The 15,799-nt window shown below is 34.3% G+C and overlaps 1 protein-coding gene across 4 annotated transcripts in view; it reads left to right on the top strand.

The window, feature by feature from the left end:
* WDR70 (WD repeat domain 70) overlaps positions 1 to 15,799 on the top strand; it is a 328,762-nt gene that overhangs the window by 193,710 nt on the left and 119,253 nt on the right. For all 4 annotated transcript variants that reach the window (XM_032278922.1, XM_032278923.1, XM_032278926.1 and 1 more), the window contains one exon: positions 7,248 to 7,422. In XM_032278922.1, coding sequence (XP_032134813.1) covers positions 7,248 to 7,422 — 175 coding nt within the window. The remainder of the gene's footprint in view (positions 1 to 7,247; positions 7,423 to 15,799) is intronic.

Genomic DNA, 15,799 nt, shown 5'->3' with positions numbered 1-15,799 from the left:
AACTGGAATTATATTATATGTAGCCTTTTGAGTGTGGCTTTTTTAAGCATAATGTATTTGAGTTGTTATATGTGTCAGTGCTCTATTACTTTTTATTGGTGAATAAAATTTCACTCTATGGATGTACCACTATTTTTTAATGTATTAGCAGAATGAAGATTTGGGGTTGTTTCCAGTTTGAGGTAACTGTGAACAAAGCTGCTGTTTTTGTTAGTTTTTTAAAAAATAAATTTTCATTTCTCTTAGATAACACTTAGAAAAGACATTGCTGGTCATATGTGAAGTATATGTTCAACTTTATGAAAAATGTTTTCCAAAGTTGCAGTTCCACTTTGCATTCCCACAAGTAATGTGTCTACATTCCAGTTGCTCCGTATCCTAATCAGCACTAGGTATCAATAGTTTTTTTTTTAAAAGCCATTCTCATAGGTTTGTGGTAATAGTGTATTGTGATTTTAATTTGCATTTCTGAAATGACTAGTGATGCTAAGGATCTTTTCATATACTATTTATCATTTGTTTCTCTTCCTTGACGAAGTGTCTAAAAATCTTTTGCCCATTTTAAATGTTGGGTTATTTTTCTTATTATTGAATTTTGAGAGCTTTTTAGATATTCTGAATACAAGTTAACACAAGCGTGTTTTTTTTTTTTTTTTTGAGTCGGAGTTTCGCTCTCGTTACCCAGGCTGGAGTGCAATGGCGCAATCTCGGCTCACCGCAACCTCCGCCTCCTGGGTTCAGGCAATTCTCCTGCCTCAGCCTCCTGAGTAGCTGGGATTACAGGCATGCGCCACGATGCCCAGCTAATTTTTTGTATTTTTAGTAGAGACAGGGTTTCACCATTTTGACCAGGATGGTCTCGATTTCTTGACCTCGTGATCCACCCGCCTCGGCCTTCCAAAGTGCTGGGAGCGTGGGTTTTTAAGAAGAGTCTGGCTTTCTTGATTTCTCTACCTTGCTGCTGCTTTCACCATGTAATCTCTTTGCACTTGCCCGCTCCTCTTCTGCTTTTCACTATGCAGGCATGAGGTCTTCACTAGGAGCCAAGCAGATGCTGGCACCATGCTTCTTGTACTTCCTAGCATGCAGAACTATAAACTAGGTAAACCTCTTTTCTCCCAGGCACACATATTCATTATAGCAAAACAAAATGACTCAGTTTAATTTTCCAATATTTTTAGGAATCGATTTAAGAAATCTTTGCCTTACCCAAGGTGGTAGATACTGTCCTTCACAATTTTAAGTTTTACAACTAGATCTATGAATTATTTAAATTAGCTTTTATATGTATGTAGGATGAGATATGACTCAAAGTTTATTTTTTTGCATATGGCTATTTAATTGTTTTAGTACTATTTGTATCTGAGAATTATATAGCCTTCCCCCTATCGAATATATTCTGTATTGCTTACTTGGCTCTTACATCTGTTTGCTATGCTTCCCAAAAATATAAGTACAAAAAGTTGAAGAATACCACATTTGTCTTTTCGTTCTACCCTCAACTCTGCAGTAGTGGATATAAATTATGATAGTTTTTAAAATAACTGATCATCAGAAATATCAGATGATACTTTAGAATTATGATGTAAAAGACCACACAGAGACATAAAGTGTCATTATTTGGCTTGTTCTTCATTTCTAAAAATGGGATCATAATTCCAACAGTAAGGGTTTTTGAGGATTAAATGAGATTAGGGATATAAACCTATCTAGGATAACACTTGGAGAACATAGTAGGCACTCAATAAATACCAGGTCTTTTCTGCTCCTCTTAGACATAAATGTCATAAATAAAATATCAAAACTAGTAAGTTCAACAGATATTTCCATTTATTTCAGTGGTATATTAACAGACTGAGATAGTTTTCACAATAAGGGAAAGGGAAAGGAAGCAGTTCACCTAGAAGTACAAATTTATCCAGCATCTGATAGTGACTAATTACACTATGATTTTATGGCTCCAATTCTCTGAATCTATGCCTAAAAAATGGATGCGAAAGTGCTAGGCCATTAGATATCTGTCAAAACATTTTATGCTGAAGAACACATATTTTGAAACTTGGAGTGAGATCTGGTCTTGTAAAATTAAAACAGTTTCATAAAAAGATTTAAAAATAGAAGAAGGATCTGCCTGGGCCTTTCTGGACGCACAATGACAACATCCAGAAGACAAGAAAATGACACAGGTGGGATCATTACATTGCCCCAGGCACAAATGCTTTCTGTCTTAAAATTTTGAATTCTTTCCAGATATAAGCCCTAAACTTTCTGGCATCTGCTGCATAAATGCATCAGAGTTTGGCAGAGGTAAAGGGAAACATTAATTTTGCATGGAAATCACTTTAGAGATCTTGGTTTAATTTCTCTTGAAGGACTACATAAGCAACTTGAGTGATATAAAAGTCTAAAACTTGCAGGCTTGCTTGGCAGAATGAATCTAACAAGGAAAACCTTCTATTAAAAAATGCCCAAATATTAAGTTATTGGAGTTCACAGAAATGGGAAGATGTTCTAACTTCTATATAAAACCCACAGTAATTTTTATAAACACTTGAGATATAATTTTTATACAGGTACACAGTAATTGCACTAGGAATACTGTTGCATTTAGGAGAAATTTATTTGGTTCATGTTTTCTACTTACAGTTAAGTTGTGTGGTTTTGGAACAAACTCAGGATATTCATTCAATCAAAGGGTTTGGAAAAATAGAAAGGCCTTATGAAATCTAGAGTTAGACTTAGGAATGAATGCTACAATAAATAACCACTTACACCTTTACATTTATGGCCAATTGATTTTCCACAAAAATGCCAAAACAATTCAATGTAGAAAGATGAGTCTTTTCAACAAATAATGCTGGGATAACTGGTTATCTATATGTAAAAAGGTGAATTTGGGGTTGGGCGTGGTGGCTCACGCCTGTAATCTCAGCATTTTGGGAGCCTGAAGTGGGTGGATCACCTGAGGTCAGGAGTTTGAGATCAGCCTGGCCAACATGGTGAAACCTCATCTCTACTAAAAATACAAAAAAATTTGACAGGTATGGTGGTATGTACCTGTAATCCCAGCTACTCAGGAGGCTGAGGCAGGAGAACCCCTTGAGCCCGGGAGGTGGAGATTGCAGTGAGTTGAGATAGTGCCACTGAACTCCAGCCTGGGTGACAGAGCAGGACTCCGTCTGGGGGATGGGGGAAAGGTGTCTTTGGAACTTTATACAATATAAAAATTAATTCAAAATAAGTCATAGATTTAAATGTAAAGGAAGTCATAAAAGAAAACATAGGAGTAAATTTACTTAACCTTGGATTAGGCAGTGAGTTCTTAGATGCAACACCAAAGCGCAAATGATGAAAGAGGGAAAAAGATAAGTTAGACTTCATCAGAATTCAAAGTTTATGCCTTTCAGAAGATACTATCAAGAAAGTGAAAAGACAAGCCAGACTCGGGGAAAATATTTGCAGAACATGTATCTGATAAGATACTGATATCTAGACTATTTAAAGAACATCTACAATTCAATAAAAAGACAACCTAATTTTTTAAATGGGCAAAAGATTTGATTACCTATTTCACTAAAGAAAGATATGCAAATGCCCAATAAGTACATAAAAAGATGCTTGCCATCCTTAGTCATAAAGAAAATGGAAATAAAAATCACAATGGCATTTCCCATACCCACTAGAATGGTTATAATAAAAAAGACAAAACTATTGATGAGGAGGCAAAGAAACTAGAACCCTCATGTATTATAGGTACAAATTTAAAAGGGTACAGCCACTCTAGAAAGCAGTTGGGAAGTTTAATAAAATATTAAACATTTTGTAACCCACAACTTTCTGGAATTTGTTTTTCTGTTCTAACAGTGCTTTTTTTGTTTGTTTGTTTTTGTTTTTGGTAGAATCTTTAGAGTTTTCTGTGTGTAATGTCATCAATGAACAATTTCACTTCTTTCCTATTTGGATTAGTTTCATTTCTTTTTCTTTCCTAATAGACCCCAGTACTATGTTGAGTAGAAGTTGTCAAAGTGGGCATCCTTTTCTTGATCTTGATTTTAGAGAAAAAGCTATCAACTCTGCACTTTTGAGTATGATGTTAGCTGTTATGGGCTTATCACATATGGCCTTTAATGTATTGGTATACATTCTTTCTATACCTATTTTGTTGAGTGCTTTTTTAAAAAATCATGAACAATGTTGAATTTCACAGATGCTTTTTTCTGCATCTATTGAGATGGTCATGTGGTTTCTCTTCTTTATTTTGTTACAGTAGTATATTGCATTTATTGATTTACATATGTTGAACCATCCTGGCATCCTTGGGATAAATCCCACTTGATCATGGTGAATTATCTTTTTAATAAGTTGTTAGACTTGGTTTGCTAATATTTTTGGTGATGATCTTTGCATCTTATGTTCACTAGGGATATTGTTCTGTAGCTTTCTTTTTTATGATATCCTTTTCTGGCTTTGGTATCAGGGCAATGCTAGCCTTGTAAAATAGGGTTCGAATTATTCCCTTTCTCTTCAACTTTTTTGGAACAGTTTGAGAAGAATTGATATTAATTCTTCTTTAACTCTTTGATAGAATTTATCAGTGAAGTCATCAGGTCCTGTGCTTTTTTTTTGTTGGTGAACTTCTTATTACTGATTCAGTCTCTTTACTTGTTATTGGTCTGGTCAGATTTTCTACTTCCGCACTAACAATAATCTATCTGAAAAAGAAAATAAGAAATTAAAGAAAATAATTTTATTTACAATAACTTTAAAAAATACATAGGAATAACTTTAACCAAGGAATTAAAAGATTGGTACATTGAAAACTATTAGCCAGGCACGGTGGCTTACACCTTTAATCTCAGCACTTTGGGAGACCAAGACAGGCAGATCACTTGAGTCAGGAGTTCAAGACCAGCCTGCAATATGGTGAAACCCTGTCTCTACTAAAAATACAAAAATTAGCCGGGTGTGGTGGTGGTTGCCTGTAATCCCAGCTACTCAAGAAGCTGAGGTGGGAGAATCGCTTGAACCAGGGAGGCGGAGGCTGCAGTGAGTGGAGATGGCACCACTGCGCTCTAGCCTGGATGACAGAGTGAGACTCTGTTTCAGAAAACAAAGCAAAACTATCAAACGTTGATGAAAGAAATTGAAAAAGACCCAAATAAATGGAAAGGTAGTTCATGTTCATGGATTAGAAAAATTAATATTGTGAAAATGTCCAAATGATCCACAAATTGAATGCAATCTCTATCAAAATTCCAATGTTATTTTCCACAGAAATAGAAAAAAAAAAAAAAAAAACAAAAATTTATTTGAAACCACAAAAGATCTCAAATTATAAGCAGTTATAAGCAAAAGGAACAAAGCTGGAGACATCAGACCCCCTGATTTCAAAATAAAATCATTTGTAGTCAAAACAATACGGTACTGGCATGAAAACAGACATATCAACTAGTGGAACAGGATATAGTCTAGAAATAAACCCAGGTACTTTCAGTCCATTGATTTTCAACAAAGACACCAAGAACACACAGTCTCTTTAATAGATGATGTTGAAGAAACTGGATATCCACATGCAGAAGAATGAAATTAGACCCTTATCTCATACCATATCCAAAAATCAACTCAAGATGGATTAAAGACTTAAACGTAAGTCCTGAAACTGTAAAACAACTAGAAGAAAGCAGGGAAAAACCTTTCCAACATTAGTCTGAGCTTAGATTTTTTATATATGACCCAAGGCACAGACAGTAAAAGCAAAAACAGGCAGAAGGGATTGTGTGAAACTAAAAAGCTTCTAATAATCTTTGTCTTTCAATTGGAATTTTTAGACCACTTCTAATTAATTTTATTATTGATGAGACTGAATTTGCATCTGCCATGTTGCTTTTTGTTGTGTACTTATCACATTGCTTTGACTTCTTATCTTTTCCTGTTTTTGATAATTTGTTTTCAGTGTATCTTCATTATTATGTATTGATTGTAAAAAACGTGGTAGCAGTTGCTTTAGAGTGTGTAATATGCTGCTTTAACATATCAAATTCTCTCATCAAGTAATATTGTGCCATTTCAAGTATAATATAAAACAACATATTATCTTTCTCCTCTCAATCTTTGTGCAAATATTGTCATACATTTTACTTGGACGTGATTCTAAAACTCACAGTACATTTTTTTTTTACAATGTTGGTTTTATATCAATTTATTTTTTAAGGAGAGAGAACATTTTTTAAATGTTAAACATTTTTTAAAATGCATTTTACATTTACCTTTTTTTTACATTTGTAATATTCTTTGTTTCTTTGTGTAGATTCAGATTTTCACTTTTGTCATATTTATTCTTCCTTAAGAGTGTCTTTTAACATTTATTTTAGTAGATGTCTGATGATAGTGAGTTGCCTCAACTTTTGTCCATTTGAAAAAATCTTGAGTTCACCTTATTTTTAACATATATTTTGACTGGCTATAGAATATTAGACTGACAATTAGTTTTTTTCTTTTAGAACTTTAAGGATGTTGTTCCATAGTGGTTTGGCTTGTATAGTTTCTGGCAAAAAATTGCTTACCTCATTTTTGTTTTTCTGTATTTTATGCTTTTGAAATTCTCCCTCTGGGTCATGTGACTTTTGTTCTACCTTCTCTTACTGACAGTGCTCCTTTGCTTAGGACTGTGAGTAGAATGGTGTTACTCGTCTGCTCCAGGACTAGGCTATTGTTGCTGGCAAAAGTTCAGAAACAGACATGTGGATTTCTACTTCTCCCCTAGATGAATGAGATCTTTGCTTGGGCTCTAGAGCGGGATATTATTCTTGTAACGACTTATTTTTTCAGTGTGTTTTCTGGTGTAAGATAAAAACAGTGCATTAATACATGTAAGTGATTTAAAAATTAACATGCCTATATAGGGGGCAGACATTCAACAGTTTTGCTGATCAGGGGGTAAAGTCAGAATAATTTGGAGGCTACTTACTGCATTAGAGGGTCAGAATTAATAACTGATTGATTAGAGGTAGAATTTGTCTTCCTATTCAATTTGATGCCAACATGATTCGACATTTTACTTTATTTCTATGAGTAACCTCATCTATAAATAGAATCTTTTACAGTGCATGTCTTATTTTAAAATAATTATTAGATTTATGTGTCATAATGGTGAAGCAGTCTTTATAGACTCTTCCCTATTTTAAACCCTCCCCCCCCCCCCCCCTTTTTTTTTTTTTAGTAAATGAAAATCTCCTGATTCTTTTTAGGACTGTAAGGACTTGGGAAGTTGAAAATCCAAAGAAGCAAAAAAGTGTGTTTAAACCACGGACGATGCAGGGCAAAAAGGTCATTCCCACTACCTGCACGTATAGTAGAGATGGAAACCTCATAGCAGCTGCCTGCCAGAATGGAAGCATACAGATCTGGGACCGAAATTTGACTGTAAGTTAAGGACACTTAAATCTTTTCTTAGAAGATGGCCACCTTACAAAGACAAACTTTAAAATATTATGCAGGTGAATTTCCTGAATTTAGACCTAATTTAAACTTCAGTGTTAGGTGAGCAAACATTGAGAATTTTGTAGTATACAGTATTTCAGCAAACATTTCAACTTCGTATTTTTCAGTACATATTATATTTTGTTTTTAAAATAAATTTACTCTTTTGGTATAAAATTTAAAAACCACAGTACAGCTTATTATATGGCATCTCAGTTTATTTGGTTTTGAAAGTGAAGTGTTTGATAGTAATATAAAACAAGAGTAAGCAGAAAAATGTGAAAAGTCCAAGATGAGCCATCAGTTGCTTTGCAGTTATTTTTCTAGTAATTTAAATAATATTTTAATATTCTATGACATTTCATTTAGATAGGTTTCAGGTTTTTTCTTTACTGTTTTAGGTTATTAGTAGAATAAATGAAGTTTGGAATTGGAAGAAATGATAGAATCCATATAAATAATAAATACAGAAGCCCTTGGCAAATTCTGTCAATTACCAATAAGCTGTAAAAGGCTTCTTGTTTTATGTATGGATGGTAAAACAAAGATGTTTGTTAAGTGGAATGAGTCTAGACACCAGTGTTAAAATAAAATTCTACACAAATGTTACAATACAATTTGGATATCTTTATTTTATAAAAGTTTCTGGCCAAAATATTAATTGAGTAAATATTTAGTATGTACTATAAACTTGGCACTATTCTAGGTGCTGATAATACTTATCAAAAATTCCTATCCTCATGGAGTTTTCATTCTAGTTAAATATATACGCATATATTCCATCTTTGTCTATAAAACATTTACTGCATTTTGAAGGGGATCCCAGGAAACACAGTTGTTTTTTCAGGCAGATGTGTTAGAAGAAGATAAAAAAATGATGATAGATGGGAAAAGGATCCATACTAATAATGCTGAAAGTATCTTTGGCATTTTCTGTTTGTCAGATCTTTTTATTTCTGTTTTCATCTCCACTGTAAACCTTGTAAAGCTTCATAGCAGCATAGAGATCTTAAAAACTTGTTTGAATTACAAACTGAGTTTTATCCAAGCAGTAAATTTTTTAGTAACTGGCTTTCATCATCTCTGGGTGCTGTTGACTTAAACACAGAAATTATAAAACATGCAGTTTTCTTGTATAGCTTTAATAGTAGTGTTTTTTGTATAGTGTATATGTATATGACTTTATCTTAGGAACCAAATATATTTGTAACGTTGAAATAGTTTTTAAAGATTTGTCTTCTGTATCTTGAATTAAGGATTATCTCTCCTATTTTCAGTTTTGTAGAAAACAAAGCCATTAGAATGCCACTTTCTAACAAATATCTCTTTAAGCCATTCAGCTACAGTCTTTGTTTTGTTAGAATGTATTTAATAAATTAATGTATAGTTTATCCTATAATATCTCATTTGTTATATTTTATTCATATTTTTACTTTTGCATACAAATGTGTGTCAGCTGGAAACAAATCAAGTTGAAAAGAAAAGCTTGCCAGCAGGAAACACAGCTTGATTTGAAAACAGATTTTTAAAAAATTTTTCTTTCTTTCTTTTTTTTTTTTTTTTTGGACAAAGTCTTGCTCTGTCACCCAGGCTTGAGTGCAGTGGCATGATCTCGGCTCACTGCAACCTCTGCCTCCCAGTTTCAAGCAATTCTCCTGCTTCACCTCCTTAGTAGCTGGGCTTACAGTTGTGTACCACCACACCCAGCTAGATTTTGTATTTTTGGTAGAGATTGGGTTCCACTATGTTGTCCAGGCTGGTCTCAAACTCCTTGCCTCAAAGATCCACCCTTGTTGGGCGCCCAAAGTGCCGGGATTACAGGTGTGAGCCATCATGCCTGGCCTGGATTTTTAAAAAATTTCTTAACTTTTTTTTTTTCAGCAGGAAAAAAACCATCCATAGGGAAACACTAAAGCCAATGTGAGAATGCCCAATAGCAATAGTTTTTTCATGCAGTAGTTAAATAATTATATGACAGATAATGGTTAATCTGTGTTTTGTGATGGTTAAGTAAAACTACCATCGTCACCATTTAATCCTAGAATTTTCATTAGACCAACTTGAACTTTAGTAAATTAAACAAAACATATTTCTTTAGAAGTAAGGTGTCTCTATTAATGATGCGTTTCTGTGTTCTCAAGACCTTCCTTTACTCTAGAATTATATTGGTCAGTATACTAGCCACTAGCCACATTTGACTACTTCAGTTTTAATTAAAGTAAAATACAATTAGAATTTCAGTTTTTCAATCACCTTGGCCACTTTTAGGTGTCCAGTAGCATTATATGACCAGTGGCTACTTATTGAACGGTTTAGATCATTTCTATCATTGCAGAAAGTTCACTGGACATTGCTGCTTAAGAGGAGTGGTTGTTTTTTTTAAGGTTCCTTTTATTCATATAATGATGGTCAGCCTTTCATTTAAGAAGAGGCCTCTTCAGAGAAGCTTCTGTGGATCTGGACTGCCTTCTTGATTCCCTATTTCCCGTTCACTAGCGTAATTTGAGCAACAGCAAGGTGTCTGTTGCCTTGTTGGCGTGATATGAGACAGTGGGGCAGAATAGTGGGAGATGACATTGGAGTGGTAACAGCATGCATCCTGATTTTGCACATGTTGAACCCATCAGCCTGTAACACTCTTAATAGCTATTCATATGGCATATTCTCTCACCTCTGTCAGTTCAGAGGTGAAATTTTTTCTTAGCAAGACCTTCTCTGACCACACCATTTAAAATTGCAACCTTCTCCCTGCCAGTGGTAAGCTATACCCCTCTTATTTTCTTCCATAGTGCTGATCACTGTCTGACTTGCTATACTGTATGTTTTGCTTTTTTTTTAACTTTTGAGACAAAGTCTCACTCTGTCACTCAGGCTAGAGTACAGTGGCATGATCACAGCTCACTGTGTCCCTGACCTCCCAGACTCAGTTGATCCTCCACCTTCAGCCTCCTGAGTAGCTGAGACCATGGGCGTGTGCCACCATGCCCACCTAATTTTCTTATTTTTTATAGATGAGGGTATCACTATGTTGCCCAGGCTGGTCTTGAACTGCCTTGGCCTCCCAAAGTGCAGGTATGACAGGCATGAACCACTGCACTTGGCCCACTTTATTGGCTGTTTCCTTCCAGTAGGATATTGGCTGCATGCAGGAAAGGATTGCTGTCTGTTTTACTCCCTGCTGTATTCCAAGAACAAAGACAGTACCTAGTATGTAGCAGACCTTCAATAACTATTTGTCGAATGAATAAATGGGTGTGTGTATTCTAAAATAGGAACATAAAATGAGATGGTCAGTTTACATCTAAGAATGTATTTTAAAATATTAGCATAAAAAAACTATCCTAGTTATGTGAACACACAATGAGATAGAGTTGGGTATATGTATGAGTTTTTGGGTAGAGGGGAGAAGAGAGAGGTATGAAGTAGTTTTTGGTATATTCTTAATGATATATAAATATATTAATCTGTATAGGTGACTGATTTTGGATTTGCTGATAAGCAAATTTTTAAAAACTATTTTTATGTCTCTTTATAATTTCTGGGTTGTAAAATAACTCAATATGTATAGTCTTATGAATACCTAATAACTTATCTTCATATAAAAACACCTATCAGATTCATTTTTTGACTTTGGACAAAGCACTGTTTCTGTTCTTTAATATCTATCAGGAATCTACAATAGACTAGACTCTTCACTAAAAGAACATACTGTACTTTCTTATCTTGCGATTACTGTTTGTAGGCTAAGTTTTTGTCAGTACAATTGGGATTCATCTTATTCATGGAGTTTTGCTCTCCCCAGACACAGGTGATGGGAGGGAATAATATTTAAGGTCGTTTGATTTTGCAATAGGCACCACTAGCAACTTAACCCATCCTCTATCTGATCGCTTCCTATTGCTCTTTTCTCTGTAAGCCCTTGCCCAGATTCTTGGGCTGTTCCTTCTGAGAAAATCACCACACAGCACAATGCCTTACCAAGAAAGCTGCAAGATTTCTCTAGTTCAGTTGGCTGTTCAGTGCCCCCATTCTCAGCCATACCAGAAAGTGGATCAGAACAATTTGAGGCAAAGACAGTAATTATATCAGGAAATTAGCTTCTAATTCAGACAGCAAATCTTTAAATGTTTCCATATTTGCTGTCTAAGTAAGACAGCAAATATGAAGAGGGAAATATCCAGCACACAGCAAATCTTTAAATGTTTCCAGTTGCTGTCAGATAAACCATGTTAAAAGATTACTTTATGTCCTTCTCCACCCTTCTTAATACATGTATTCACAGATATATAGATTTAAAAATGTTGTTTTTATGTAGAGAGAATTTGAAGTTTGTTTTTTTTATTTGAAAGCATAAAGTAAACAACTTCGTAAATAATAGCTATAGCTGTTTTTCTTTTCTTATTTTTAAAAAAGTATTTAAATGGGATCATATAATTTTACATACATGAAATATGTACTTTTCAAAAAATGTTGTGTTTTTTTGGTTTATTATTATTTTATTCTATACCACTCCTTTCTTCTGTCATTGTCCCATCCCTATCCCTTAGTGCTTATAAATTACCTGATAGGTATCCTTTTATGCTTTTCTCCATATCTGTGTATCTATAACTGTTCATATTTGGAACATTTCAACTGATATTTTTGAGGACCTCTCACCTTACTGAGAATAAGACAAAAGAAATTTAAACCTTTAAGTAGTCTGTAAAAAATTCAGGGAATGATCTGTAAGGTAATTTATGACCAGATGCTGCTTTGTTTAATGCTCGTCATATGGAAGAGTTAGGGAAGGCTAAGGTCAGTTGGGCAGTCATAGGGTCTCTAGAAGGTGCACAGTTTGGATGAGCAGCAGGATTAATAGGGATTACAGAGTCATAATGTTCATAGTTTATTAAACAAAGTAGAAATAGGGAGCTATTCTGCATAGAAAAATGATACTAAAGGATCTTTTGAGATTCTTCTCAAAACAGTCTTGAGTATTCTCTTTTAGAATCACCAGCACGCTAATCTGATATAATGAAAAAAATGTAAAGTAGAATAAAGATGTTTTATGGGAGAGGTGGCACTTGAGTCCCTGGGTGCCCTCAAGTTGCTGAAAGTCTCTTAGAAGTCACTCCTCACTGTTGGACACCATCTGCTGTGCCTTATCATACTAAAAATAATTTTCACAAATAAAAAATTTGCTTTTGGCCAGGTGCAGTGGCTCACACCTATAATCCCAGCACTTTGGGAGGCTGAGGTGGGCAGATCATGAGGTCAGGAGATTGAGACCATCCTGGCCAACATGTTGAAACCCTGTCTCTCTACTAAAGAAAAAAAAAAAAAATTAGCTAGGTGTGGTGGTGTGTGCCTATAGTCCCAGCTACTTGGGAGGCTGAGGCAGGGCAATTGCTTGAACCTGGGAGGCAGAGGTTGCAGTGAGCTGAGATTGAACCACTACACTCCAGCCTGACAACAGAGCAAGACTCTGTCTCAAAAACAAAAGCAAAAACAAAATTTGATTTTAGTAGTGTTTTTTTGTTAAATTTTTATAATGCAGCTTTAAACATTCTTCTCTCATACCTTAAGTAAACTAAATTAAGCCGAATTCTCATACCATTTGTTAACTACTTTCTGTAGGGAATTTTTTTTTTAATGGCTGGTAATTGCTTTTTTTTTTGTGGCTTTTTGGATATTCTTATGAAGCTGTCATAGCCACTAAAAATGAAAGCAGTATTTACTTTTATGGAGGTTCCCTATGTATGTGTACTAAGCTAGATTATTAGCAAGAAGGAATAATTTTATGAAGCCATGCTCTTAATGTTTTCTTTATATTTCTCATTTATACATGTTAGAGCAATCTAAACTCCCTAAATTGAATGTTAAGCTGTTGGTGTTCAAGATTTTGGAGATTTTAAAAAGAATGCTTTGAAATATTTTTAGCATATAATGTTTTATCCTTGTTTCCAGCCTTGTTTGTGATAAATTTGTCATCTGTTGCATAATTTTAAAGTCATAGGACTTTGATTTAGAAAACATTTTATTACATACTTATTATTTACTGCCATCTGCAACTGTGAAGATGTGTGAAGAACTCATGTTTCATTTCAAAATTTCTCTTTGAGATTATTTTGACTTGAACCTTATTTTTTTAAAAAAAGCTTCTTTGACATACCATTTTAGCTATCAATCTTAGGAATATTGTATGGTGAGTTTTTAAAATTCTTATTACTCTGTAGTCAATAGGTATCCTTTATCTTCCTGATAGTGATATCATCAAAGGACTTGTATAAGTTAAACATGATCTCCAATGGCTAAGACTGTGCTTGCAGCCGAGGCTAATGACCTTATCCAGGTGTCTTCTCTTTTCTTACTGCAAAGACCAATCAATCACCTAGCAATAATTCACAACTTTTACCTAATAATAGGTGTTCAAGTTAAAGTAGCACAATATTCACCATAAGGAGAGAGAGTAGTTTTAGAAAAAAAAAAGCCTGTATGTTATGTTTCAAACAATTTTTTAAAACTAAATGATTTAGAGAATGTTTCTGGAATCTTCTTTTGTGAGAAAAAAATCATCTATCTCTGTGTGAAATATAAAGAGCAATGCTAGAAATTCAAAGTTTTGTCTCTTCAATAGACCTAATGCTGGGAATCTGGAAGAATATATATGTATATATGGACAGCTAAATGTCTACTGCATAGTTCTATAGCACATTTTATAGATGACACCTGAGATATACAATTACATTATATTTTACATCAGATTTCATGTCTATTAAGTCCTGACTTTCCTAAGCTCTATTCTCATTTTCTTTATTTACAAAATGAGGACATGATCTCCCCATATCATGCTATTATGAGGATTTTATTAGATAATATATTTAAAGCACTTAGACAGGACGTGCACATAACAGGTTCTTAAAAACTGCTGGTATTTCTCTTTTTTCTTTTTAACTCCTTGCCTACTTACAGTTTTTGTAGCATGATAGAGTTAGACCTCAAGATACTGTTTAAGTGGCTGTGAACATCTTACGAATACAAGTTGGACAGATTTCTTGGTGACTAAAGGTTTGGTTTAGGAAGATAAAGAGCATAGGTGCCTTGCTACAGTCAGTTATTCATTGTATTCAAATGTAATCAGCATCAATAAATAACAATGCTATGGACCCATTTTTTAGTTATGCCTGAGTAGATATATGAATTATAAATATCTTTTTACAGATATTCAGCAGAACACATATGACATGTTAACTATTCCACAGTGTTTTGTCATACCTATTTTCCAATGGTTATATTTCCAAAAAAGTATATCATTGATTCAAAACACAAAAATAACCATCAAAACTGCAAATTACTTGCAGGCTCTAAACCTAAGTTCTAATTTGTCAGTTATTTTCATAGAGTTATGTAAAGTTTTAATAATAATGCTCTTGTAAATAATGCTCTTACAAAATGCTCCTGTAAATGCTCTTGTCACACATGCTGTTAGAAGCAACATTTACTAAATGAAAAAATACTGACTTTTGCAAAAGTTAGGTTAAAATTTTCTAAAAATTGTGGATAGTTATTATCCTTGTTTTTTAAGGCTATGAATCATATTAATAATTTAAGACTTCCAGTTAAAACATAGCAGGTAAAACACGTTTGTTCAACCATGCTTCCTCCTGAAACCTCACTGAAGTGACAGGAAAGGCCCTTTTCAAAGCATAAACCCACATAGGTGAAGAGAATTAGAGAGTAGTTGATAGCAGAAAAGAGATGTCAAGATTTAGTTGGAAGCTGGAAGCCAGATGCATAAATGGTAACTGACTTAACCACCTAGAGAAAGCTGAAACCTTAGCCATGATGGGAGAAGCCTGTAAAAGGCAAACTGATTTATCTTACACTTCCCTCCTCTGCTCTGTGCAGCCAAATCACTGCTCTCCCTTTGCTGTCACAGAAGACAAAAGAATTACTTTTAAAGGGGGCCTAATAAAGAGATCCTATATTCCAGGTCAAGAAAATCTTCATGTAGAGTTGTTTGTCCTCTCCTTGTCCTCTGTTGTTGTCGTTATTATTATTGTTGTTGTTGTTATTATTATTGCATTTACTGAGTACTTAACTGTGAGCCAGGCAATATTTTAAGCACTTTACACGTAATTTTTTGTTTGATTCACATAGCAACTCCATGATATAAATACTGTCATTATCATTTTATTGATGAGAAAACCCAGAAACAAAGAAATTGACTTGCCTACTCAAAACTACAGTTCGTACGTGGCATAACTGAGGTTCCATCCCAGGCTGTCTGGCTCAAGAGCGTATACCTAGGGTCAGAAAAACTATGACCCATGTACCAAAT

This window comes from Sapajus apella, unplaced genomic scaffold (genome assembly GCF_009761245.1).
Source record: "Sapajus apella isolate SASKATOON/1434 unplaced genomic scaffold, GSC_monkey_1.0 scaffold11, whole genome shotgun sequence".
NCBI lineage: Eukaryota > Metazoa > Chordata > Mammalia > Primates > Cebidae > Sapajus > Sapajus apella.
Note: the sequence above shows the minus strand (reverse complement) of the source record. Positions and strands in the feature narration are given on the sequence as shown.